Raw genomic sequence first — 16,308 nt, forward strand, 5'->3', positions numbered from 1 at the left:
GCGCCCAGCCTGAGTGCACACTCCGCGGTCGTACGTGCACTTACGTGTACGTCGTGGAGTGGACGTACAGGAAGAGCTTGCTGGCGAGGTTAGGAGACGCCACGCATCTGTGTGGCTAAAGGGTCACACGACCTGCCTTGAGTGGCAGGTGTCGCGGAACGTCTTGCCTTGTGCGACTGGCATGCGCAAGGAATAGGGAAAGCAATAGAAGTCTGCCTCCTCAGATTGGAGGGGCGATCAGGCGATCAGCCCGATTTGGCACTACCGAGAGTGGTCAACAACGGGGCGCTGTGGACGACACAGGGGACACGGGTAGCACAACAATTGTCAGAGATGTATTGCATGTGTTTTACTTTAGTTCGGTTTGTGGGATACGGAAAAGTACATGGTATGAAGTGCAGAGATGAGCTTGGAACCGGAGCGCTTGATGTGGGGGAGGTGAGGGGGTTATGAGATGACGAGCACTGGGACGCCGATATCGCCCACAAGAGGTTCTTGGCTGGAGGGAAGTGTCAGACGAGGACACTATGCAAGGGAAGTGAGGATAGCGTACCTCGGAGCGAGCCCTGTGAGACCCGAGAGCTGTTTTCCAGCGCTGAGGATTACGAGTGGCTCGGGGGAGGGATAGAGCGAATAAGTAGCATAGATATGTTGAGAACGGAGACGTGCTACGACGGCGTGGATTGTGTCGAACGCACGAGCGCGGAGTTCTTGGAGATCCTCGAGGTCGGTCACTAGAACGGGAGTGAGTGGGTTAGGTGGTGGATGGGAAGAGGAAGGGAGGTACGGGTTTCGGTAGGGAAGGAACAGTATAACCTTACTGAGCGACGGGTGTTGATACTGCGAAGGACGAGTTTTGAGAACCTGTCGATGGCTTCTTGTTGTGCGCACTGTTGGAAGTTAGGGGGTGCGAGGGGGAGAGAGGGAGAGACGTACGGATGTGAGGTCAAGATGTTTTGAACCTAGGACGAGAGGGGAAGTAGGGGATGAGGATAGGGAAGTGGGAGATGGAGATGAAGGGATTAATTGTGGTAAGACGGACAGCATGATGACCTGCAGCTAGATGTCGTTGCCTTGATGGGGTTGAGGTGGGGGGGAGTGTCGGCGGTGAGAGGGATAGACTGACCAAGAGGAACTGAAAGAGAGTGAAGAGAGAGGGAGTGAGTTGAAGGGTGGGTTATTTTAACCCTTTCACACCAGAAGTCAAAGTCTTCTTCGAATGCATACACCCCACAGCAAATGAGGATCCGACCCTTCCGCTCTCTCACGGGCAAATACGGTCAGTCCAGGCCATATCGGCCGATCACGGGTCACAATCATAGCCACCTTAACCCTATTTGGTCATTCTCCCGCTCTATCAACCATCACACACAACAATCACTTTCATCACATCAAAATCTCCTACCCGCAGACCGCCCGCAAGCACGCTTCCTCGCTTCGTACTCTGCCTAGCCAACACAGACCTCCATGGGAATCGGCACTAGGGACAGCGCCCTCTTCATCACGCGACATCACCCACCCACAACCCTCCATACACATCTCTTCATCCCTTCACCGGAAACTTCTCACATTGCACATAATAACAACAAAGTGAACATCCAATAATCTCACACTTATCCACATGACGCACAATCTCACAAGCGAACTCAATCGCTGTAAAACACTCTAGGGTCCCGCATAGATCCCGATACGACCATAACTTAGCCGACGATATGCAATCTACTCCATCCCATTTAATACCCTTCAGCAACATTTCCTTACTCCAACGCTTCCCGCACGTTATTCCCCTCGACCTAGCACCAACATGCCGAACCACATCTTTGGCGCAGACATGGGGGTATGCATCTCTCTCATTCTTCACACTTCTGCTCACAACCCCACAGGAAGGATACGGCATCTGGAAGGTACACACATACTTCCAGTCTTCCTTTCCCTGCCTGGATAGATCAGTGACCCCATCCACAGCTCGGAGACGAGGAAGGCCTCATCGCCCATGTCGACCTCGCACATATCGCTTGCGGCTTCCACGGTGCAGACTTTATGGCACGCCTTCCCCTCCCTCGCCTCACCGGATCATACTCACCCCGCACAGATCATGGACGAGATGACCGAACTGGCAAAGTCTAAGAACATCAGGATCGGCGCCCATCCTTCTCTTCCCGATCGGCAGGGCTTTGGAAGGCGGGAAATGGCGATGACCCCCGAGGAATTCAAGAACTGCATGTTGTACCAAGTTGGCGCCCTTTCTGGATTCCTCAAGCTCCACGGTGTAGAGATGCACCATATCAAGCCGCACGGTATGCTCTACTCCTGGGAATAGAACCTGCCTAATGGGTTCAAGGTTCTGCATATGGCATGTGTGCCCGCGACCCCGCGCTCGCAAAGGCGGTCATGGAAGTATGCAAACTGTACAACGTCGCTTTCGTCGGTATGGCAGGGACGGAGCATGACAAAGCTGCTAAAGCCGCCGGGGTGCCTTTCATTGGCGAATGTACGCCCTCCGTTCGGAGTATCTGTTGGCTTCGCTCATCGTTATGCTAGACTATGCCGACCGGGACTATACCCCCGAAGGCAAGCTGGTCATCGGCAGGCACGCACCTCCTCGCACGGTCGAGCAAGTCCGGGAAATCGTAAGCCCCTTAGCCGCCGAAGCGAGCACGTAATCTGACCCTTTCCCTTTCTTTCCCTTTCCCAGACTACGAGAGCCCTCACCCAGCGCAAGATTACTACTACTAACGGAAGCCTTATCCCTCTGCCTGAGATGGACCAGGTCTGCGTCTGCGTCCACAGCGACACCCCTGGCGCTGTCGATTTGGCTATCGCAGTGCGCGACGTCGTGAACGAGGTCAACAAATCCGGTTAGATATGGATATGTACTTCGTCCTCTTCAGATGCCTGGTACATTAAAGACGCTGGAACGCCCTAAGGCAACGGAATTGAATTAAATTGAACATCGCTGGTCACGTTTCGGCTCTGCCCGTTCATTGTGAAGACTGGTGATACGAGCGGCGGGAAAGGAAAGCAGATGATTTTCTTCGTTGACATGCCGCTCGAGCTCGCTGCTGCTCTCGATCGTCACACTTGCTGAACCTGCTTATGCCCAGTCTCATACTGAAGAAGTGTGAAGCATGCGATCCATTACTATTTGACATGCCTACATAAAATCTACGCCCGCCCTGGTGCGGTATGTTTTCTCCATTACGACAGCACCTTGCACTAGCGTGTTCATCCGCCTGGCGTCTTGAAAGACACGACCCCATTCACATTGTTGGCGATTATCCATGATCCACCGGACTAGCCGACGGTAATCTTCTATTCCCCCAAGGCATGAAAACACGCCATAGGCATCATCTCCATATCTCGCAATATCTCGAGTACTAAAACACGGAACGAGCGAAATCTTCCTCGCTCTGCCAAAATCCAAGAAACAGAATCGACATGCCTTCGTCCCTTTTTGTACAGGCACAGGCACGCGTCTCATAAGAACGTTCCGCCGTGAAAGGTCGCCATGGCAGATAAGATGGTTGTGTAGTTCATTAAGACCATCCATCATGTCAGCCATCTTGGATATGTGCATCAGCAGGTCCAGCAAACGAAGCTCACACGCTGCGCAGCGACGAACCTCTTCCATTCGTCTGTCCTCTCCCTCATCCCACGTGCCTGCCTTGACAGATCTCCAGTCCCGTTCAGGAGGATCACCATCCAGAAACTCCATCACATGCCCACAGACGACGCGCCCGCCATTCAGGTTAAACTGGTTGTCTGTCAGTCTCGCATGATGGCGGAGAGTATAGGATGCCGATGCGCACCCAGTAGAAGCCATAGGATTCAGGAAGGCGAGTGCCTTGAAGCTCCCGACCGGTCGCGTATGCCCACGCCTCCCGACCAGCAATGTCTTCCGCCATGGCGCTCGAATCAGAATCGCCTTCGGGGAACCACGCAGGGTCGTACAATTTTACGACCACGCGGGAAGAGTGTGTGTTTGTTGCAGAGGTCCGTGGAATGTCCACTTCAGCTTGCCAAACCTGTGCCCAGTGAGCAGGCCCAATACGGAGTGGGGCCAAAAATGTAACGTCGGTCAAGCTAGGTGCTGGCGAACCCATCCCATCCATTTCGTATGGTAGCACCAACGAATCTGGGAGGACTTTGATTGTATTTCCCATCAACCAAGCTGTGGTGAGGTCGAATGTTGCGTTGAAGTGGGGATACATCCATGCTAGGGAGGATAAGAGAGGAGAACGTCAACCAGGGTAGTGAGCACCAGTTAACCCTAACCCTTGCTTCGGCGGCTTTCTCAGCTGATTTGCACCCGACCCAATCACGTCACTTCCCCATTCACTGTATCAGCCTCCGACACTGTGAAAGGTGGATAGAATCAAACACAGATGTCTCGGCTCCCACTTTTGTTGTGGAGAGCCACAGTACCCTCGACGCGTTTATCGATATACCCCCTACGAGACGCGATCAGCAAGGGTGCTCGTAGAGGGCGTTCCTCTTGACACTCGCCATTGATGTCTGACGCATCTCCCAACGAGTGTACATGGTGGCTTTGCGAAGTGACGGGTTGTAAGGAGAGTGTGTCTCAGGCCTTCGGATTCTGCTTCGATTGTCTTGCGCACTTTTGCAAGATACACAAGCCCAAGCATGCTTGCACACCAGTGGTACGTTGTTTTTCTGGCTGGTGCTTGGAAGGAAGTCTCATGTGTGGGCAAAAGTCAATCACACCCAGCAATCAAGTCCTTGCCGCCCTTCTCGGCTCAACACAGATCGAAGCCTTGACAGATATGGGGGCCCGATTGCGAAATGGGATCTGCTGTCAAAGGGAGGTGTCGTCCGGTGAGGCGCCTCGACATCTCATGGGTGGAAATCACTATCATCTTCCTCTGTACTACGCGGACGGCACCAGACTACTGGCTCGCATCCCCATACCCAATGCAATGTCTCCACCAGATCAGCTGCGCAAGCGTATTGTTGTTTCAGAAGCGGCCACGATGGACTGACAGCATCGACACGGCGTATCAGTACCCCTTGTTCATGGATATGTCGCGACCGCCGACGATTCACTCGACGCCTCATGCATTTTTATACAGTGGCTGCCTGGTCGGACTTACTGGATCTCTGATCTCGCTGGCGCCGCGTATAAATCTTGGATTACCCAGTTGGCCAGGCTCATGATTCAACTCTCCAGACTTCAAATGAACAAAGTCGGCTCCCTATATTTTGACGGCAAGCAATTCTTGATCGGACCATCGGCTTGCATGGAACATCTGCACTTTATGGGTGACAATAAGGCTCACTTCGGTCCTGCATTCGATTCCATCAAAGACTTCCACTTGCACAATATTGCGAACAAGATTCGGCGCATCAAAGACGGCGAGGAGGTAGAGCTGTCGTTTCTCATGATTGCAGACATTGTGCATATCCTCTATCCAGATGAACGGAGGTCGAAAGGTCCCTTCTTCATGTGTCATCCAGATGCCAAGGGTGATCACATACTCATTCACGGCGACAAGGCATGGCTCATAGATTTGACCGGGTAAATAGACGCTCCGTCGGCCAGATAGGAACTGACGTGCATGTCAGGACATGGTTCACGTCGGCCCAGGAGGCGTTTGCTGCCCCCGACGCTCTAATCGATGTGAGGGCATTCTACAACGGATCCAACGAACTTGGACCGGCCGAAACCGATTTCGCCGTTACCCTAGCAAGGCTGCATCATCCGCTGCTCGCACAACACGTTCGCAAAGACAAGCCTTTCCAACGCTTACAGCATCTGCTGGCCGGCGACAGCCTCCATGACCCTGAACAGTGGTGGGTGGGATTACGTGCCCTAGCACTTGGCGTCGGCTATGCTGGTGTGAACGAATCCATGTCCTGGGACGAGGGAAAGTCGTTCCTTCGGTTCAAATTCTCCGTAGAACCGTAGAGGTTCAGAACTCGCACCAGTCGTTGTCTCTCCCATCTGTACTATTGAATAATCTTGCAATAATGTCCATAGATGGCGGCTAGCGATTCGCTCAGGTGAAGTTCAAGGTCACAAGAATTTGTGGTTCGTTATCAGTTTAGTATCTCAGATGTCAGTATGACGGCTCATGGTGCCTTTCTAGTGAGCAAATGCCAGAGAACAAGGGTACTAGTGTCTGTTCTCTTTGTAACGGTGTTAGGGCTGACGAGGTCAACAAGTCGGGCTAGATATGTACGTCGTTTTCTTCAGATGCCTGGTACAATAAAGACGCTGGAACCGCCCTGCATAAAGCAACGGAATTCGATTAAATTTAAGAACATCGCTGGTCACGTTTCGGCTCTGCCCTTTGTCTACCTAAGCATCTTCGACCGTCACCAGAGGGTCTCCCGAACTGACTGCATCTCCCGGCTCCACCAAGACCGCCTTGACTTTCTTGCCAACAAAGTCATCCCCCACCGTAACACCGATCTGTGCTCGAGTTAGTTACTAGTCACAGGTCTCTGTGGGAGAACCGTACCTCGGTCTTCATCGCTTCCAGGATGACGACGACTTGATCCGCGTCTTGCAGGATATCTCCCGGCTGGATCTTGACCTTGAAGCACGTTGCGGTCATGCTCGACGGGATGAACGGATCGTTCACCTCTACCCCGTTTCTCAGCAAAGTCCCCGGACCCAAAAACAACACATACTGGAATGACCACTCGCATGGTGCCCCTCGTGCAAGTGTGCAGCCTTGGATTTCTCCTCCTCCCACTCATGCATGATCAACGCTTCCCTGCGATCGGTCAGCTCACAGAACAAAGAGCTAGCAAGAAGGCATACCTTTCCTCAGTGTTCTTCACACCTTCGGCTTGTTTGCGCTTGAACTCTTCTATCTCTGGTCGTATGCTTTCGACAAACGCGTTATATTCCTTCATCGAGAATTCTCCCTCGCGCACGTCGAACACGTGAGTGCCACCGGCAACCTGCTTCTGCAGCTAGATAGTGTGTCAGACGTTTACGTGCAATGGTTCACTCCTTGAGCCCTACCTTCTCATACTCCTCCACAGTTACTGGATAGAATTTGATCTATAGGATACCGTTCATACTCCGATCAATTCCATGGCACAAACATACCCTGTCGAACATCTCGAGAATCCACGGCTTCTCTCGGGAGAACCCTTTCCCTGTTCCCCACGTACGCCATGTGGATAGAGTACGACCTGCAGCGTAGTGAGCATTTATCGTCCATGAATCGCTGGTACGCACCAAACAGTTGATACCCTCCTGGACTGGCCAGCGGGTAGATCGCGGCCACAAGACCCGCAATTCCCACGGCACCTTCTGGTGTCGCTGTTCTTGAAGGGTTCATCTTTGCTCCAATAAGGCGACAACGAGGGTCGATTGGCACAAGGAATGGACCTGCAGAGGGATCAGCGTGTCTTCTTGTACGCTCGCGAATGCCACTTACACGCCAGGTAGAAGCCAAGGCCGAGAAGAAGCCATTCAGACTGGATCAGGAGCTGAAGGGCTTCTTTCGAGCCGCCCTCAAGACCATTGTTGTCCGCCAGATACTTCACATTTGAAGGGAGATACGTTGCCTTATCCCGGGTGGTTCTCATGTACTCATCGATGCATGCCTGGCACCATGGATCATCGAGAACAATAGGCATGTGGAGAACACGGCTGGGGAAGGTCTGGTCACCAAGCGTCGCAGGAAGCGCTCTCTCCACAAGAATGAGCCGGTCCAGAAGTGCATCCTGAGAAATCAGAGCTGGATCGAAGTGGACCTGATGCGACTCGTTAATATCTGTACGCCACCTAGGGCCAGCTTCTCTTACTATTGTACTCCTAATGCACGGCGCCAGACTTCGTATAGCACCTGCTGGCCAACTCTGTTTGGTGATTTCGAGCTCGAACAGATGGATACGGGCACGAATAGACAGGTCGAGATCTGATGGCCCAAATTCAATCAAAATGTATTCATCTCCCGCCTATTGCAGAAATGAGGCTCAGGTCAAAAAGTCAAAGTATCTGCGCACCTGACGATACACAACTTCGGGCCGGCCGGTGCTTTCATCCGCTGGATACACTGCCAGTTTGGGATCATACCTGAAATGGGGAGAAGGTACATAGTCCAGCGCTCCACGCTGCGGCTTGAGAGGCGTTTTCCCTTCCACAGCATCCAGCCACGTATTACAATGTTCATTCAGGCCGCGTGCATCCTCTAATGAGATGCGACGGAATTGCACGGTATTTCCGGGCCGAAGCTGGCCCAATTTCCACAGATCAGCCTCGACAATAGTGCACATGCATAGCTGGCAAATTGTCCGTCAACCTGTGTTCGGCCGGGAAAGCTCACATACTTACGAAACCGCCCATGGAAGGACCGTCATGGGTGAGAATGACAGGTGTATCACCGTTCACTATCCGTTGATGAGTTGGTTTTCAAGGCAGTACCATGAGTGTAGAGCGTACCATTGATCGAACCCATGGCATAACCATTGTCTATAGCAACATGAGGTCATTCAGAGAAACGCAACCAATAAAATGCCCACCGATAATATTGCTAGGATGACTGCCTCCCTGGCCGCCATTCTCCCGAGACCATTTGATCTTTGCTCCCTCGAGACGAAGTCCCATACGGTTGGACGAAGTGGAGATCTTCCATTGGGTTTCATAAAAGGCATCGATACCCTCCGGCGTGACATAGCCCTCATCGCCCTGTGGACCAGAAACACAAAATACAATCCAGTCTGTGGGATATTCAGGAATCCACTTCGGGTCGACGTGATATTGGGCTTCAGAGCTTGATGAAGGGCCACAATTGGAAGCTAGCACGATTTGGTCCCCAGTAGCGAGTGGGCGGCCCTGCACTCCTCCGATACTACAGGCGGCGAACGTGCTCTTGCTCCCCAGATATTGTGGAATCTAAGAATGGAGGTCAGGGATAATTATTACAGCGTTGAAAAAAGGTACTTGCATTAGGGAAACCCCCCCTGACTGCCAAGTACACGCGGAACCCATTTCCAGAACATGTACCAATCTGAAGAATGCCTCCAGCTGGAACCATTATGCGAGACCACATCGGCACAACCACTTTGTTCACAGTAACTTTAGTCGGAGCACCTGTCACAGCGACTACGGTAGCAACATGGAATTTTAGGCGAGGTCCCCTGAAAACATCACATGTGAGCTTCCCAGTGTGCATATATGAGTGGGGTTACGTACATCACAGTGATCTCTAAACCTTCTACAGTGTCAGCGTTTCCCACGAGGCGGTTGGCAGCTCTAAAGGCAAGCGAGTCCATGGGCCCGCTGCGTGGAATACCAAACCCAACCGATCTGCCAGGATAGTCCTGCACAGTGGTGCTCAGACCCCCAACTAAAACATCCATTGCATGCGGGACGTAGTCAAAGTTGGCCAGGAATGAGGTGAGGGCATTTCCTTTGATGAACACATCGGAAGAGAAAATTGCATGGAGATAATCCATGTTTGAAGTAGGGCCAAACAGCTGGCTGTCATGCAGTGCCTTTAGCATGTGTCGGATCGCTTGGTTTCGGTCATGGCCCGTCACAATGATCTTGCAGACTGTGCCAGTATGTGAACTCGGGAATTCTGCAGAACGGATAATAATCATACCCAGAGGGTCGTAGTATGGAGAGACCTTGGTGCCAGTCTCCACCCACGTATCTCTGCGATGAAGATCAGCTTCTCGGATACCAAGGTTAGACAAGAGCAGCAAATCTCACATTCGCAACCAAGGGTGCGGAGCTGGCCAGGCCACGTGCTGAAGCAGACCAGGAGAGGGTTGGAAGTTTGCAGTGGGATTCTCAAGATACACGCGAGCCTCGAAAGCGTGAAGTTTAGGAAGGTTAACATATCTCTCCTGGTGTAGCTCCTTCTCTGACAGTCGTCCCCCTTTGGACTCTTCAATCCCTTGTCGAATCATAAGCTCGACAATATCCAGACCGGGGTTGACTGCTTCGGTTATAGCATGTTCGACCTGCCTGGGGTTCAGCGCGAGAACTGGTGCCCTGAAGGGGAAGTCAAACCTGAAGCCTGGTGTTCATTTCGAGGAAGAAGAACTCTCCAGTGCTACAGACCACGGTTCAGACAGATCTATCAGTGGTTACAGTCTACTCACTCATCGTCCACAAGCATTTCGATGGTTCCTATTCGAATTATGAGGTACCATTCAATCCTGCTCTCTCAAACTCACCCGCTGACTTGTATCCGATGAGGTTCGCGAGTCGAACAGCCGCATCGCAGAGTTTGTGCCGTGTGTCTGAACATATGTTAGGTCGAAACAGTCATTCTGCACATGAAATCGTACCTGGGTGACGGAGCATGAATGGTGAAGGCGTCTCCTCGATCACCTTCTGGTGCCTAAGATGAAACACATTCAGAGAGTGTCCAAAGGCAGAGGTATGACGGACCGTCTCTGCACCGAACATTCCCGCTCGCCAATGTGAATGACATGTTTCCCGTTTCCAAACACCTGAACTTCAATGTGCCTGACAGACACTTGGATGAGCCCGACAACAACGGAAAGGCGCTCGGCACCAACCTGCTGTGAGGGAAGTATCTCTCCAGGAAGACACCACCGTCTTTAAAAAGCGTCTAAAATGATTCAGAATCTGTTTCAGTGAGGCAATCAATTTCCTACCATGCTCCTGCTCTGGGTTGCTTCGTACTTATGGCGCAGCTCTTGATCATTGTTGCAGACCTGCAGACCCATCCCTCCTCCGCCCGCCGTTGCCTTAAGCATAACAGGATAGCCCAGCTTATTTGCGAATTTGACCGCTTCCTCCTCATCTGTGAGAAGCTCACTTCCCGGGACCACCGGAACTCCAGCTTCGACAGCGAGCTTCCGCGCTTCGTGCTTAAGGCCCATTTGGCGAATGAGCTCCGGGGTCGGCCCGAGGAAGATCAACCCTGCCGCGGCACATTTCCGTGCGAAATCTTCGTTCTCACTGAGGAAGCCATATCCAGGAGCAATGAGCGTGGCTCCATGCCTCTTAGCGATTTCGATGATAGCGTCGCCATCCAGGTAGCCATGCGGATCAGCCCCCTCTCCGTCGGCAGTATTTCCGACAGGTGACGACTCGTCAGCTTCCAGCACATGCGGCGCAACAGCGTCTACCCTGTCCAGAGTTATTGCAGGTCGAATGACAACAAGGAAACAATCGCATACGAAGTGTAGATTCCGACAGTTGGTATGCCCAAACGCTTCGCCGTGCGAAGAATCCTATAAAGTCCTTAGCCGAGCGCTCAAAGAAGGGGTCCAATTTCTAAACCTGTATGCGATCTCGCCGCGATTCGCGATCAGGAGCTTGTGCTGTTTCTCAGCCATCGTCACCACTCAAACTCAACTTTCAATGCTCAAGGTGATGAAGACCAGAAGGAACAGAGGATCGCGAGAGCGACGAGAAACAGGCGGGTTAACCATTCAGCGTGCTGATAATCCGCTTAACCCTTTTAACGACTATCTCTTGCTTCACGTGGTTCTTGGACACCGGTGAAGAACTCCCGTTCCAATGCCGCGCTGAATCCGTCAACCGTAAAGCGCTCATGGGATCTCCGTCCTCTTCCGAATCCCTTCGCTTAGCGATGTCTGTCTGATTTACTGCTCTGTTACTCGACTGCGAGCTGATTGCAATTAAAACAACCCTATCTCGAACATGCAGGTCTCCCCCACCGGAAACAGTTTCATCAGCCGAGGTCTCCTCATTCGTAATTAATCGTTCAGGGTACTGATCGCCGATGATTAGCTGTCGGCCGTTAATGGTGTCCGTGACCGTGCTCCGGATTCTTTTCAAATCGAATGCCACTACGGAAGTATGCAGTTAGCCGAGGTGATAGGCTGCTCCCGTTAGAGTATTACCAGTATCTAGAAGTAACAGATTCAGTCACGGGTTGGGAACATGGGAAAAGAAACACTCACCCACATGCCCTTGGACCAGGCTTGTCCTATAGTATCACGGCATTAGTCTAAACGTTGTACCAATGGCAATAGAACGATAATTACCAGGTTGATGTAAATCTTGGGGTGGCCAAGAGGTCCTCCGCCTGGGAAACACATCAGCCTAGGTCCCGCCAGACGGGACCGCAAGAAGCGACTTACCTCCATCACAAACAGCTTTCCTGCCGTTCACCAACCGGATAGGATCCTCAGCAACGAGTGCCATTGCACTGGGAGGATTGGGTTGCAATTCGTATACAACCTGCTCAAAGCGTGGTCCGGAGGTGGGAGCTGGTCGTGGATTCTGATCTGCCGACCAAGTCGAGGGGTAATTCGGTGCCTGAGGAATGATAGCAGAAGAGTTGCAGCGAGCCAGAACAGGTCTTAGGACCATCTGGCGAGCTATGCGGAACATGATGCGGGGACAGGACGATGGGAGGTTGAACGTCGCTGTATGAGCAGCACTTGGTGAGCTCAGAGAGAAAGTGGCGGAAGCGGAACGGGACTTGTCGGGTTTACGGACAATCGGTCTATGTGACGCGCATCTCTCGTCCTCGAACATCGGACGCGATGTGACCTCCATCTCGTTGCACCGTCCCTCCTTGACACACCTTCTTGTCTCCTCTGGTACCTTGACACCTCCATTCTCAGTCTTTAAGATATCATGTCGTTCCAAGAACCGCCTATGCCACGCCTATCACCTCAACCTTCCGAAGAGGACACGCCAACGATTTCTTTGATACAGAAGAAACGGAAACGAAAGCAGTCTTCCTTTCTCCTTGGTAAGAGGGACAAACCAAAAGTAATCCAAGACGCCGCGACTTCGGGAGACCAGTCTGAAACATCGGAAAGCAACCTAGAGGAAGTCAGCACGTCGCGAGCGCAGGGTCCCGATTTGCGGTTGCTCCCTCAGGAGTCAGGCGACGAGGATGCATCTACCATAACGGGGTTATCCTCCAAGTTCGATCGATATGTCCAACTTCCTCAAGAGGATCCAGAATTGCCGTCAGTTCTACACCCTGTCACTGAGAGCAGAATCAAATTCGAGTGGGACTATGTAATGGAGCACCAAAGAGGGTGTGTTGATTGTGAAGATTGTTACGCGTTGCTAACGGCCTTGCAGTTTCAGATTTCTTTGGACTCCCCTATTCTCCCAAGCCGGCCTACTACCAACAGATCCCCCGGCCTTCTCTACACTCAGTGCTGACCCGTTGCCTTGCTCCCTAGACGACTTTCAACTTCCTAGTCCGGAATGGCAGTGGATGGGCGAAGGATGGTGTGTGGACATGAGAGGTGATGGTGAGGTATGCAGTGAAAAGGCAAGAGGGAAGAGGAATCTGACTTTATCACACGTGTAGGTCCAGGAGGATGGATTTGAATACAACTGGTGGTTTCGGAAGAAGGGATGGCGACCCACGATCGGGTTCTTGAGCGCCGGCGCTTTTGTCCGAAGACGACGATGGATGCGATTGAAATACCTGCTACCACCAGAATCGATCCTTGAGAAGCTACCTTCTCCTCCATTCCTACCGCGAAAAACCGAGGAGCTCAGTGGATGGGAAGTGCTGAAGATCAGATTGAGGGAAGCTGCGCTGGACAGGGAACGGCTCGAGATTGTAAAGGCGTGGCTTGACGAAACAAGCGGGAATGAAGAGATTCTCCGGACTTTCGTAGGTGACAAGGTTTCTCCGCTCCAGATGAGAACTTATCGGTTTCAGTGGACTGAAGTGATGTGCATGTTGGTGTTTCCGAGCTCATGCGACCTACTGCGGAACATGATGAAGTCCATGGGATGGGAGACGCTGCCGCCTCGAGATGAGGTGATGTTCTGGAACGGGCCGCCGTGAACGAGGATGGTTCATGGCCCGCATGGTATATTTTCTCTGTCCAGACTTGTATGTATAAGAGTAGCATGTATCAATGTAGTGCGGCTGGAGAAAGTTCGGATCTTGCTCAGCATGAGCGGCGCCCCTTGATTTGCGCCCCCTGGCTGTTCGTTCCCACGGCGATGTCGGGGAGATTCACGTGCGCGACAGTAAGGACATCAGCGGAGGCGGCACCAACCTATCGAGCCTCCCGCTCCCCTCGTCATAGCCTGGCGGAAACGTGCAGCCCCTACTTAAGAGCATGCGGCACGCCTCTCTTCGAACACGAACAACGAACAGCTCCTTATCACTATCCTAATCATGCCTGAGCCCGCCGACATAGAGAACAAGCTCATATTGGCGGTCGTGAGCTCATTGCCTCTCATCGTCCGAGCAGTACTGATCACGCGCATACATTCATATAGAATTGTGGATCATCCTCGATCAAGTTCAAGCTTTACACCGCTTCCTCTCTTCGCTCCATCTTTTCCGGATCAGCTTCCAATGTTGAGCAGAAGGGTCTCAAGCCGGTGATCAAGTACACCGTACTTCACAATGAGCACGGTCATGAAGAGGAAGAAAAGCACCAGGAGGAGGAAGACGAGCACATGCCTTGTACGTCCCTCTGAATTCGCTGTCACCAGCCATTCACACTTTCCCTTGTAGATGAACTTGTCTTCGAACGTATCATTACCCTGCTTGAAGAGTCTCAGCTCAAACACTTTGCGGGTGAAGATCATGAACGTCCCCGTGATTTGATCAGACTCGTTGCTCATCGTGTTGTACATGGCGGAACGCAAAGTGAACCGATGGTGCTTTGGCCCGGCCATGAAGAGGGCATAGATCTGCTGGACAAATTGGCGGAGTTTGCTCCGCTTCATGTAAGCACCCATAATCGACGAACGAGATTTCTGTTTGATGTTTGCGCTTCAGAACCATCGCTCGATTATTGTTGTCAAATGTACATGACTGCATTCATTTCATCAGTAGATGCTGACCAGTCCTCAGCATGTCTGGAACATCTTTCCGCCGCACATCAAGTTCTGTGCTACGATACCCTCTTCCACCACACCATACCGGCTAAAGTCTACACTTATCCAATCGCCCCACCTAAGGAACCCTCGCCTGTGCCGCTCCGCAGGTATGGATTTCACGGGCTCTCCTACTCCGCCATTCTGCGCTCGGTATCAAACTACCTCGGAAAGAAAGAGGAGGACACCAATCTCGTCGTTGCTCATCTTGGGAGCGGTGCAAGCATGTGTCTGATTAGAAGTGGCAAGAGTGAGGACACAACGATGGGCCTTTCCCCTCTCGAAGGTAGGCACTCGTTCCCTGAGATTAAAGTTGGAAGTGTGACATGTTTGTCAGGCCTCCCCGGCGGCACGCGAACCGGTTGCGTAGACCCGGTTCTAATCTTCCATCACACACCATCGTCCGTTGAGATTGTGTCATACAAGGGCACCGATATAACCAAAGCAGAGCTTGTCCTGAACACGTGCGTATTGCGTACACTTCCAACTGCACATCTATTTACCATTCATCGATAGTGATGGTGGTCTGCAGGCCTTGGCTGGCACATCAGACTTCGGCCAGATCATCTCCCACCTGCCTCAAGGCTTCGACCCCTTTTCCTTGGACATTTCCCCTGACGATAAATATGCGTTTACATACGCCTTGTTCTTGGACCGCGTTTGCAATTTCTTGGGCTCGTACTTGAACAAGCTGAAAGGACATCCGACGTTGCCAACACATTTGGACGGCATCGTGTTCTCCGGCGGCATAGGAGAACATGCTACTCGCCTGCGAGCCGATATCGCCAAGTATTTACATTGGCTTGGCGCGGAGCTCGACTCCCAAGCCAACGGCCTCGATTCGGACGATGTCGTTATCAAAATCTCGACGGAATCCAGCAAGATACCCATGTTCATCTGCAAGACTGTGCGTCCCCATTTCCACGCGGTCGGAGTGTTGTTCATAACACGCTACAGGATGAGGAGCAGCAGTGTGCCCGCATGGCACATCCCTACTTGTTTTAGAGATCCCTTCCCAGTCTCACTTTGTAACACTCGAAGAAAGAAGCCAAAGGTAGAAGCCAATATCATGCGTAGTTCTTGTACTCCCTTGCCCGCCCCGAGACAAGTGCCACACTGGCCTAGTCAGACGATTGCACGCAATATTATCTAAGCACATTCTACACGGTCCTACGTGAGGCGGCGGAGGTTAGGGGGTTCATTATCGGGTTGGTATGAGCCCTTTGTCGGAGGACAACGAATTGAGACACTTCGTACCACCAGCCGCGATATCGGGACATAAAGAAAACGGCTTCTTGTTGAAGTCTGACTCGAGATCACCTGAGCTACGGCCAGATGCGAAGAATCGGAGGGAAGCCGTGGAACCTCATTATGACCATACATGAGAGCATATTAGGGTTAGGGTTAGGGTTAGGGTTAGGGTTAGGGTTAGGGTTAGGGTTAGGGTTAGGGTTAGGGTTAGGGTTAGGGTTAGGGTTAGGGTTAGGGTTAGGGTTAGGGTT

General features: G+C 52.1%; 8 protein-coding genes across 8 annotated transcripts; 4 read left to right on the forward strand and 4 right to left on the reverse strand.

Moving 5' to 3' along the window:
* Positions 1–317: 317 nt before the first annotated feature.
* DACRYDRAFT_22437 (uncharacterized protein) lies at positions 318–1,129 on the reverse strand. Its single transcript, XM_040772799.1, has 4 exons — positions 937–1,129; positions 788–890; positions 554–734; positions 318–499 (listed from the first exon to the last, which is right to left on the reverse strand). Exons 1-4 carry the CDS (start codon positions 1,045–1,047, stop codon positions 448–450), a joined length of 447 nt encoding a protein of 148 aa, XP_040628950.1. The 5' UTR covers positions 1,048–1,129; the 3' UTR covers positions 318–447.
* A 638-nt stretch (positions 1,130–1,767) lies between these two features.
* Positions 1,768–2,955, forward strand: DACRYDRAFT_22438 (LamB/YcsF family protein). The gene is made up of 7 exons (XM_040772800.1): positions 1,768–1,837; positions 1,884–1,904; positions 1,966–2,043; positions 2,093–2,297; positions 2,342–2,491; positions 2,542–2,630; positions 2,696–2,955. Exons 1-7 carry the CDS (start codon positions 1,805–1,807, stop codon positions 2,861–2,863), a joined length of 744 nt encoding a protein of 247 aa, XP_040628951.1. The 5' UTR covers positions 1,768–1,804; the 3' UTR covers positions 2,864–2,955.
* Positions 2,956–3,154: 199 nt separating this feature from the next.
* On the reverse strand, positions 3,155–4,207 carry DACRYDRAFT_116436 (uncharacterized protein; the record flags this gene model as incomplete). The annotated part of the gene is made up of 3 exons (XM_040770201.1): positions 3,810–4,207; positions 3,623–3,754; positions 3,155–3,562 (listed from the first exon to the last, which is right to left on the reverse strand). The coding sequence occupies exons 1-3, from the start codon at positions 4,161–4,163 to the stop codon at positions 3,155–3,157; spliced, it is 894 nt and encodes a 297-aa protein (XP_040628952.1). The 5' UTR covers positions 4,164–4,207.
* A 561-nt stretch (positions 4,208–4,768) lies between these two features.
* Positions 4,769–6,007, forward strand: DACRYDRAFT_22439 (uncharacterized protein). Its single transcript, XM_040772801.1, has 2 exons — positions 4,769–5,536; positions 5,584–6,007. Exons 1-2 carry the CDS (start codon positions 5,196–5,198, stop codon positions 5,924–5,926), a joined length of 684 nt encoding a protein of 227 aa, XP_040628953.1. The 5' UTR covers positions 4,769–5,195; the 3' UTR covers positions 5,927–6,007.
* A 272-nt stretch (positions 6,008–6,279) lies between these two features.
* Positions 6,280–11,333, reverse strand: DACRYDRAFT_22440 (urea amidolyase). Its single transcript, XM_040772802.1, has 26 exons — positions 11,246–11,333; positions 11,143–11,196; positions 10,615–11,092; positions 10,516–10,568; positions 10,385–10,462; positions 10,282–10,334; positions 10,168–10,233; positions 10,093–10,120; positions 10,001–10,043; positions 9,698–9,951; positions 9,588–9,640; positions 9,176–9,536; positions 8,928–9,120; positions 8,503–8,875; positions 8,423–8,452; positions 8,315–8,370; positions 7,987–8,262; positions 7,786–7,938; positions 7,416–7,734; positions 7,214–7,366; positions 7,082–7,167; positions 6,995–7,033; positions 6,788–6,942; positions 6,655–6,740; positions 6,483–6,607; positions 6,280–6,433 (listed from the first exon to the last, which is right to left on the reverse strand). The coding sequence occupies exons 1-26, from the start codon at positions 11,299–11,301 to the stop codon at positions 6,320–6,322; spliced, it is 3,735 nt and encodes a 1,244-aa protein (XP_040628954.1). The 5' UTR covers positions 11,302–11,333; the 3' UTR covers positions 6,280–6,319.
* Positions 11,334–11,551: 218 nt separating this feature from the next.
* Positions 11,552–12,356, reverse strand: DACRYDRAFT_22441 (ubiquinone oxidoreductase 20 kd subunit). The gene is made up of 5 exons (XM_040772803.1): positions 12,073–12,356; positions 11,977–12,017; positions 11,893–11,918; positions 11,843–11,848; positions 11,552–11,778 (listed from the first exon to the last, which is right to left on the reverse strand). The coding sequence occupies exons 1-5, from the start codon at positions 12,323–12,325 to the stop codon at positions 11,730–11,732; spliced, it is 375 nt and encodes a 124-aa protein (XP_040628955.1). The 5' UTR covers positions 12,326–12,356; the 3' UTR covers positions 11,552–11,729.
* A 171-nt stretch (positions 12,357–12,527) lies between these two features.
* On the forward strand, positions 12,528–13,832 carry DACRYDRAFT_22443 (uncharacterized protein). Its single transcript, XM_040772804.1, has 4 exons — positions 12,528–12,987; positions 13,034–13,214; positions 13,269–13,580; positions 13,629–13,832. The coding sequence occupies exons 1-4, from the start codon at positions 12,575–12,577 to the stop codon at positions 13,755–13,757; spliced, it is 1,035 nt and encodes a 344-aa protein (XP_040628956.1). The 5' UTR covers positions 12,528–12,574; the 3' UTR covers positions 13,758–13,832.
* A 173-nt stretch (positions 13,833–14,005) lies between these two features.
* Positions 14,006–15,872, forward strand: DACRYDRAFT_22444 (acetate and butyrate kinase). Its single transcript, XM_040772805.1, has 8 exons — positions 14,006–14,141; positions 14,201–14,390; positions 14,442–14,656; positions 14,709–14,736; positions 14,784–15,092; positions 15,144–15,270; positions 15,323–15,713; positions 15,764–15,872. The coding sequence occupies exons 1-8, from the start codon at positions 14,097–14,099 to the stop codon at positions 15,809–15,811; spliced, it is 1,353 nt and encodes a 450-aa protein (XP_040628957.1). The 5' UTR covers positions 14,006–14,096; the 3' UTR covers positions 15,812–15,872.
* Positions 15,873–16,308: the final 436 nt, after the last annotated feature.

This window comes from Dacryopinax primogenitus (assembly GCF_000292625.1).
Source record: "Dacryopinax primogenitus strain DJM-731 SS1 chromosome Unknown DACRYscaffold_9, whole genome shotgun sequence".
NCBI lineage: Eukaryota > Fungi > Basidiomycota > Dacrymycetes > Dacrymycetales > Dacrymycetaceae > Dacryopinax > Dacryopinax primogenitus.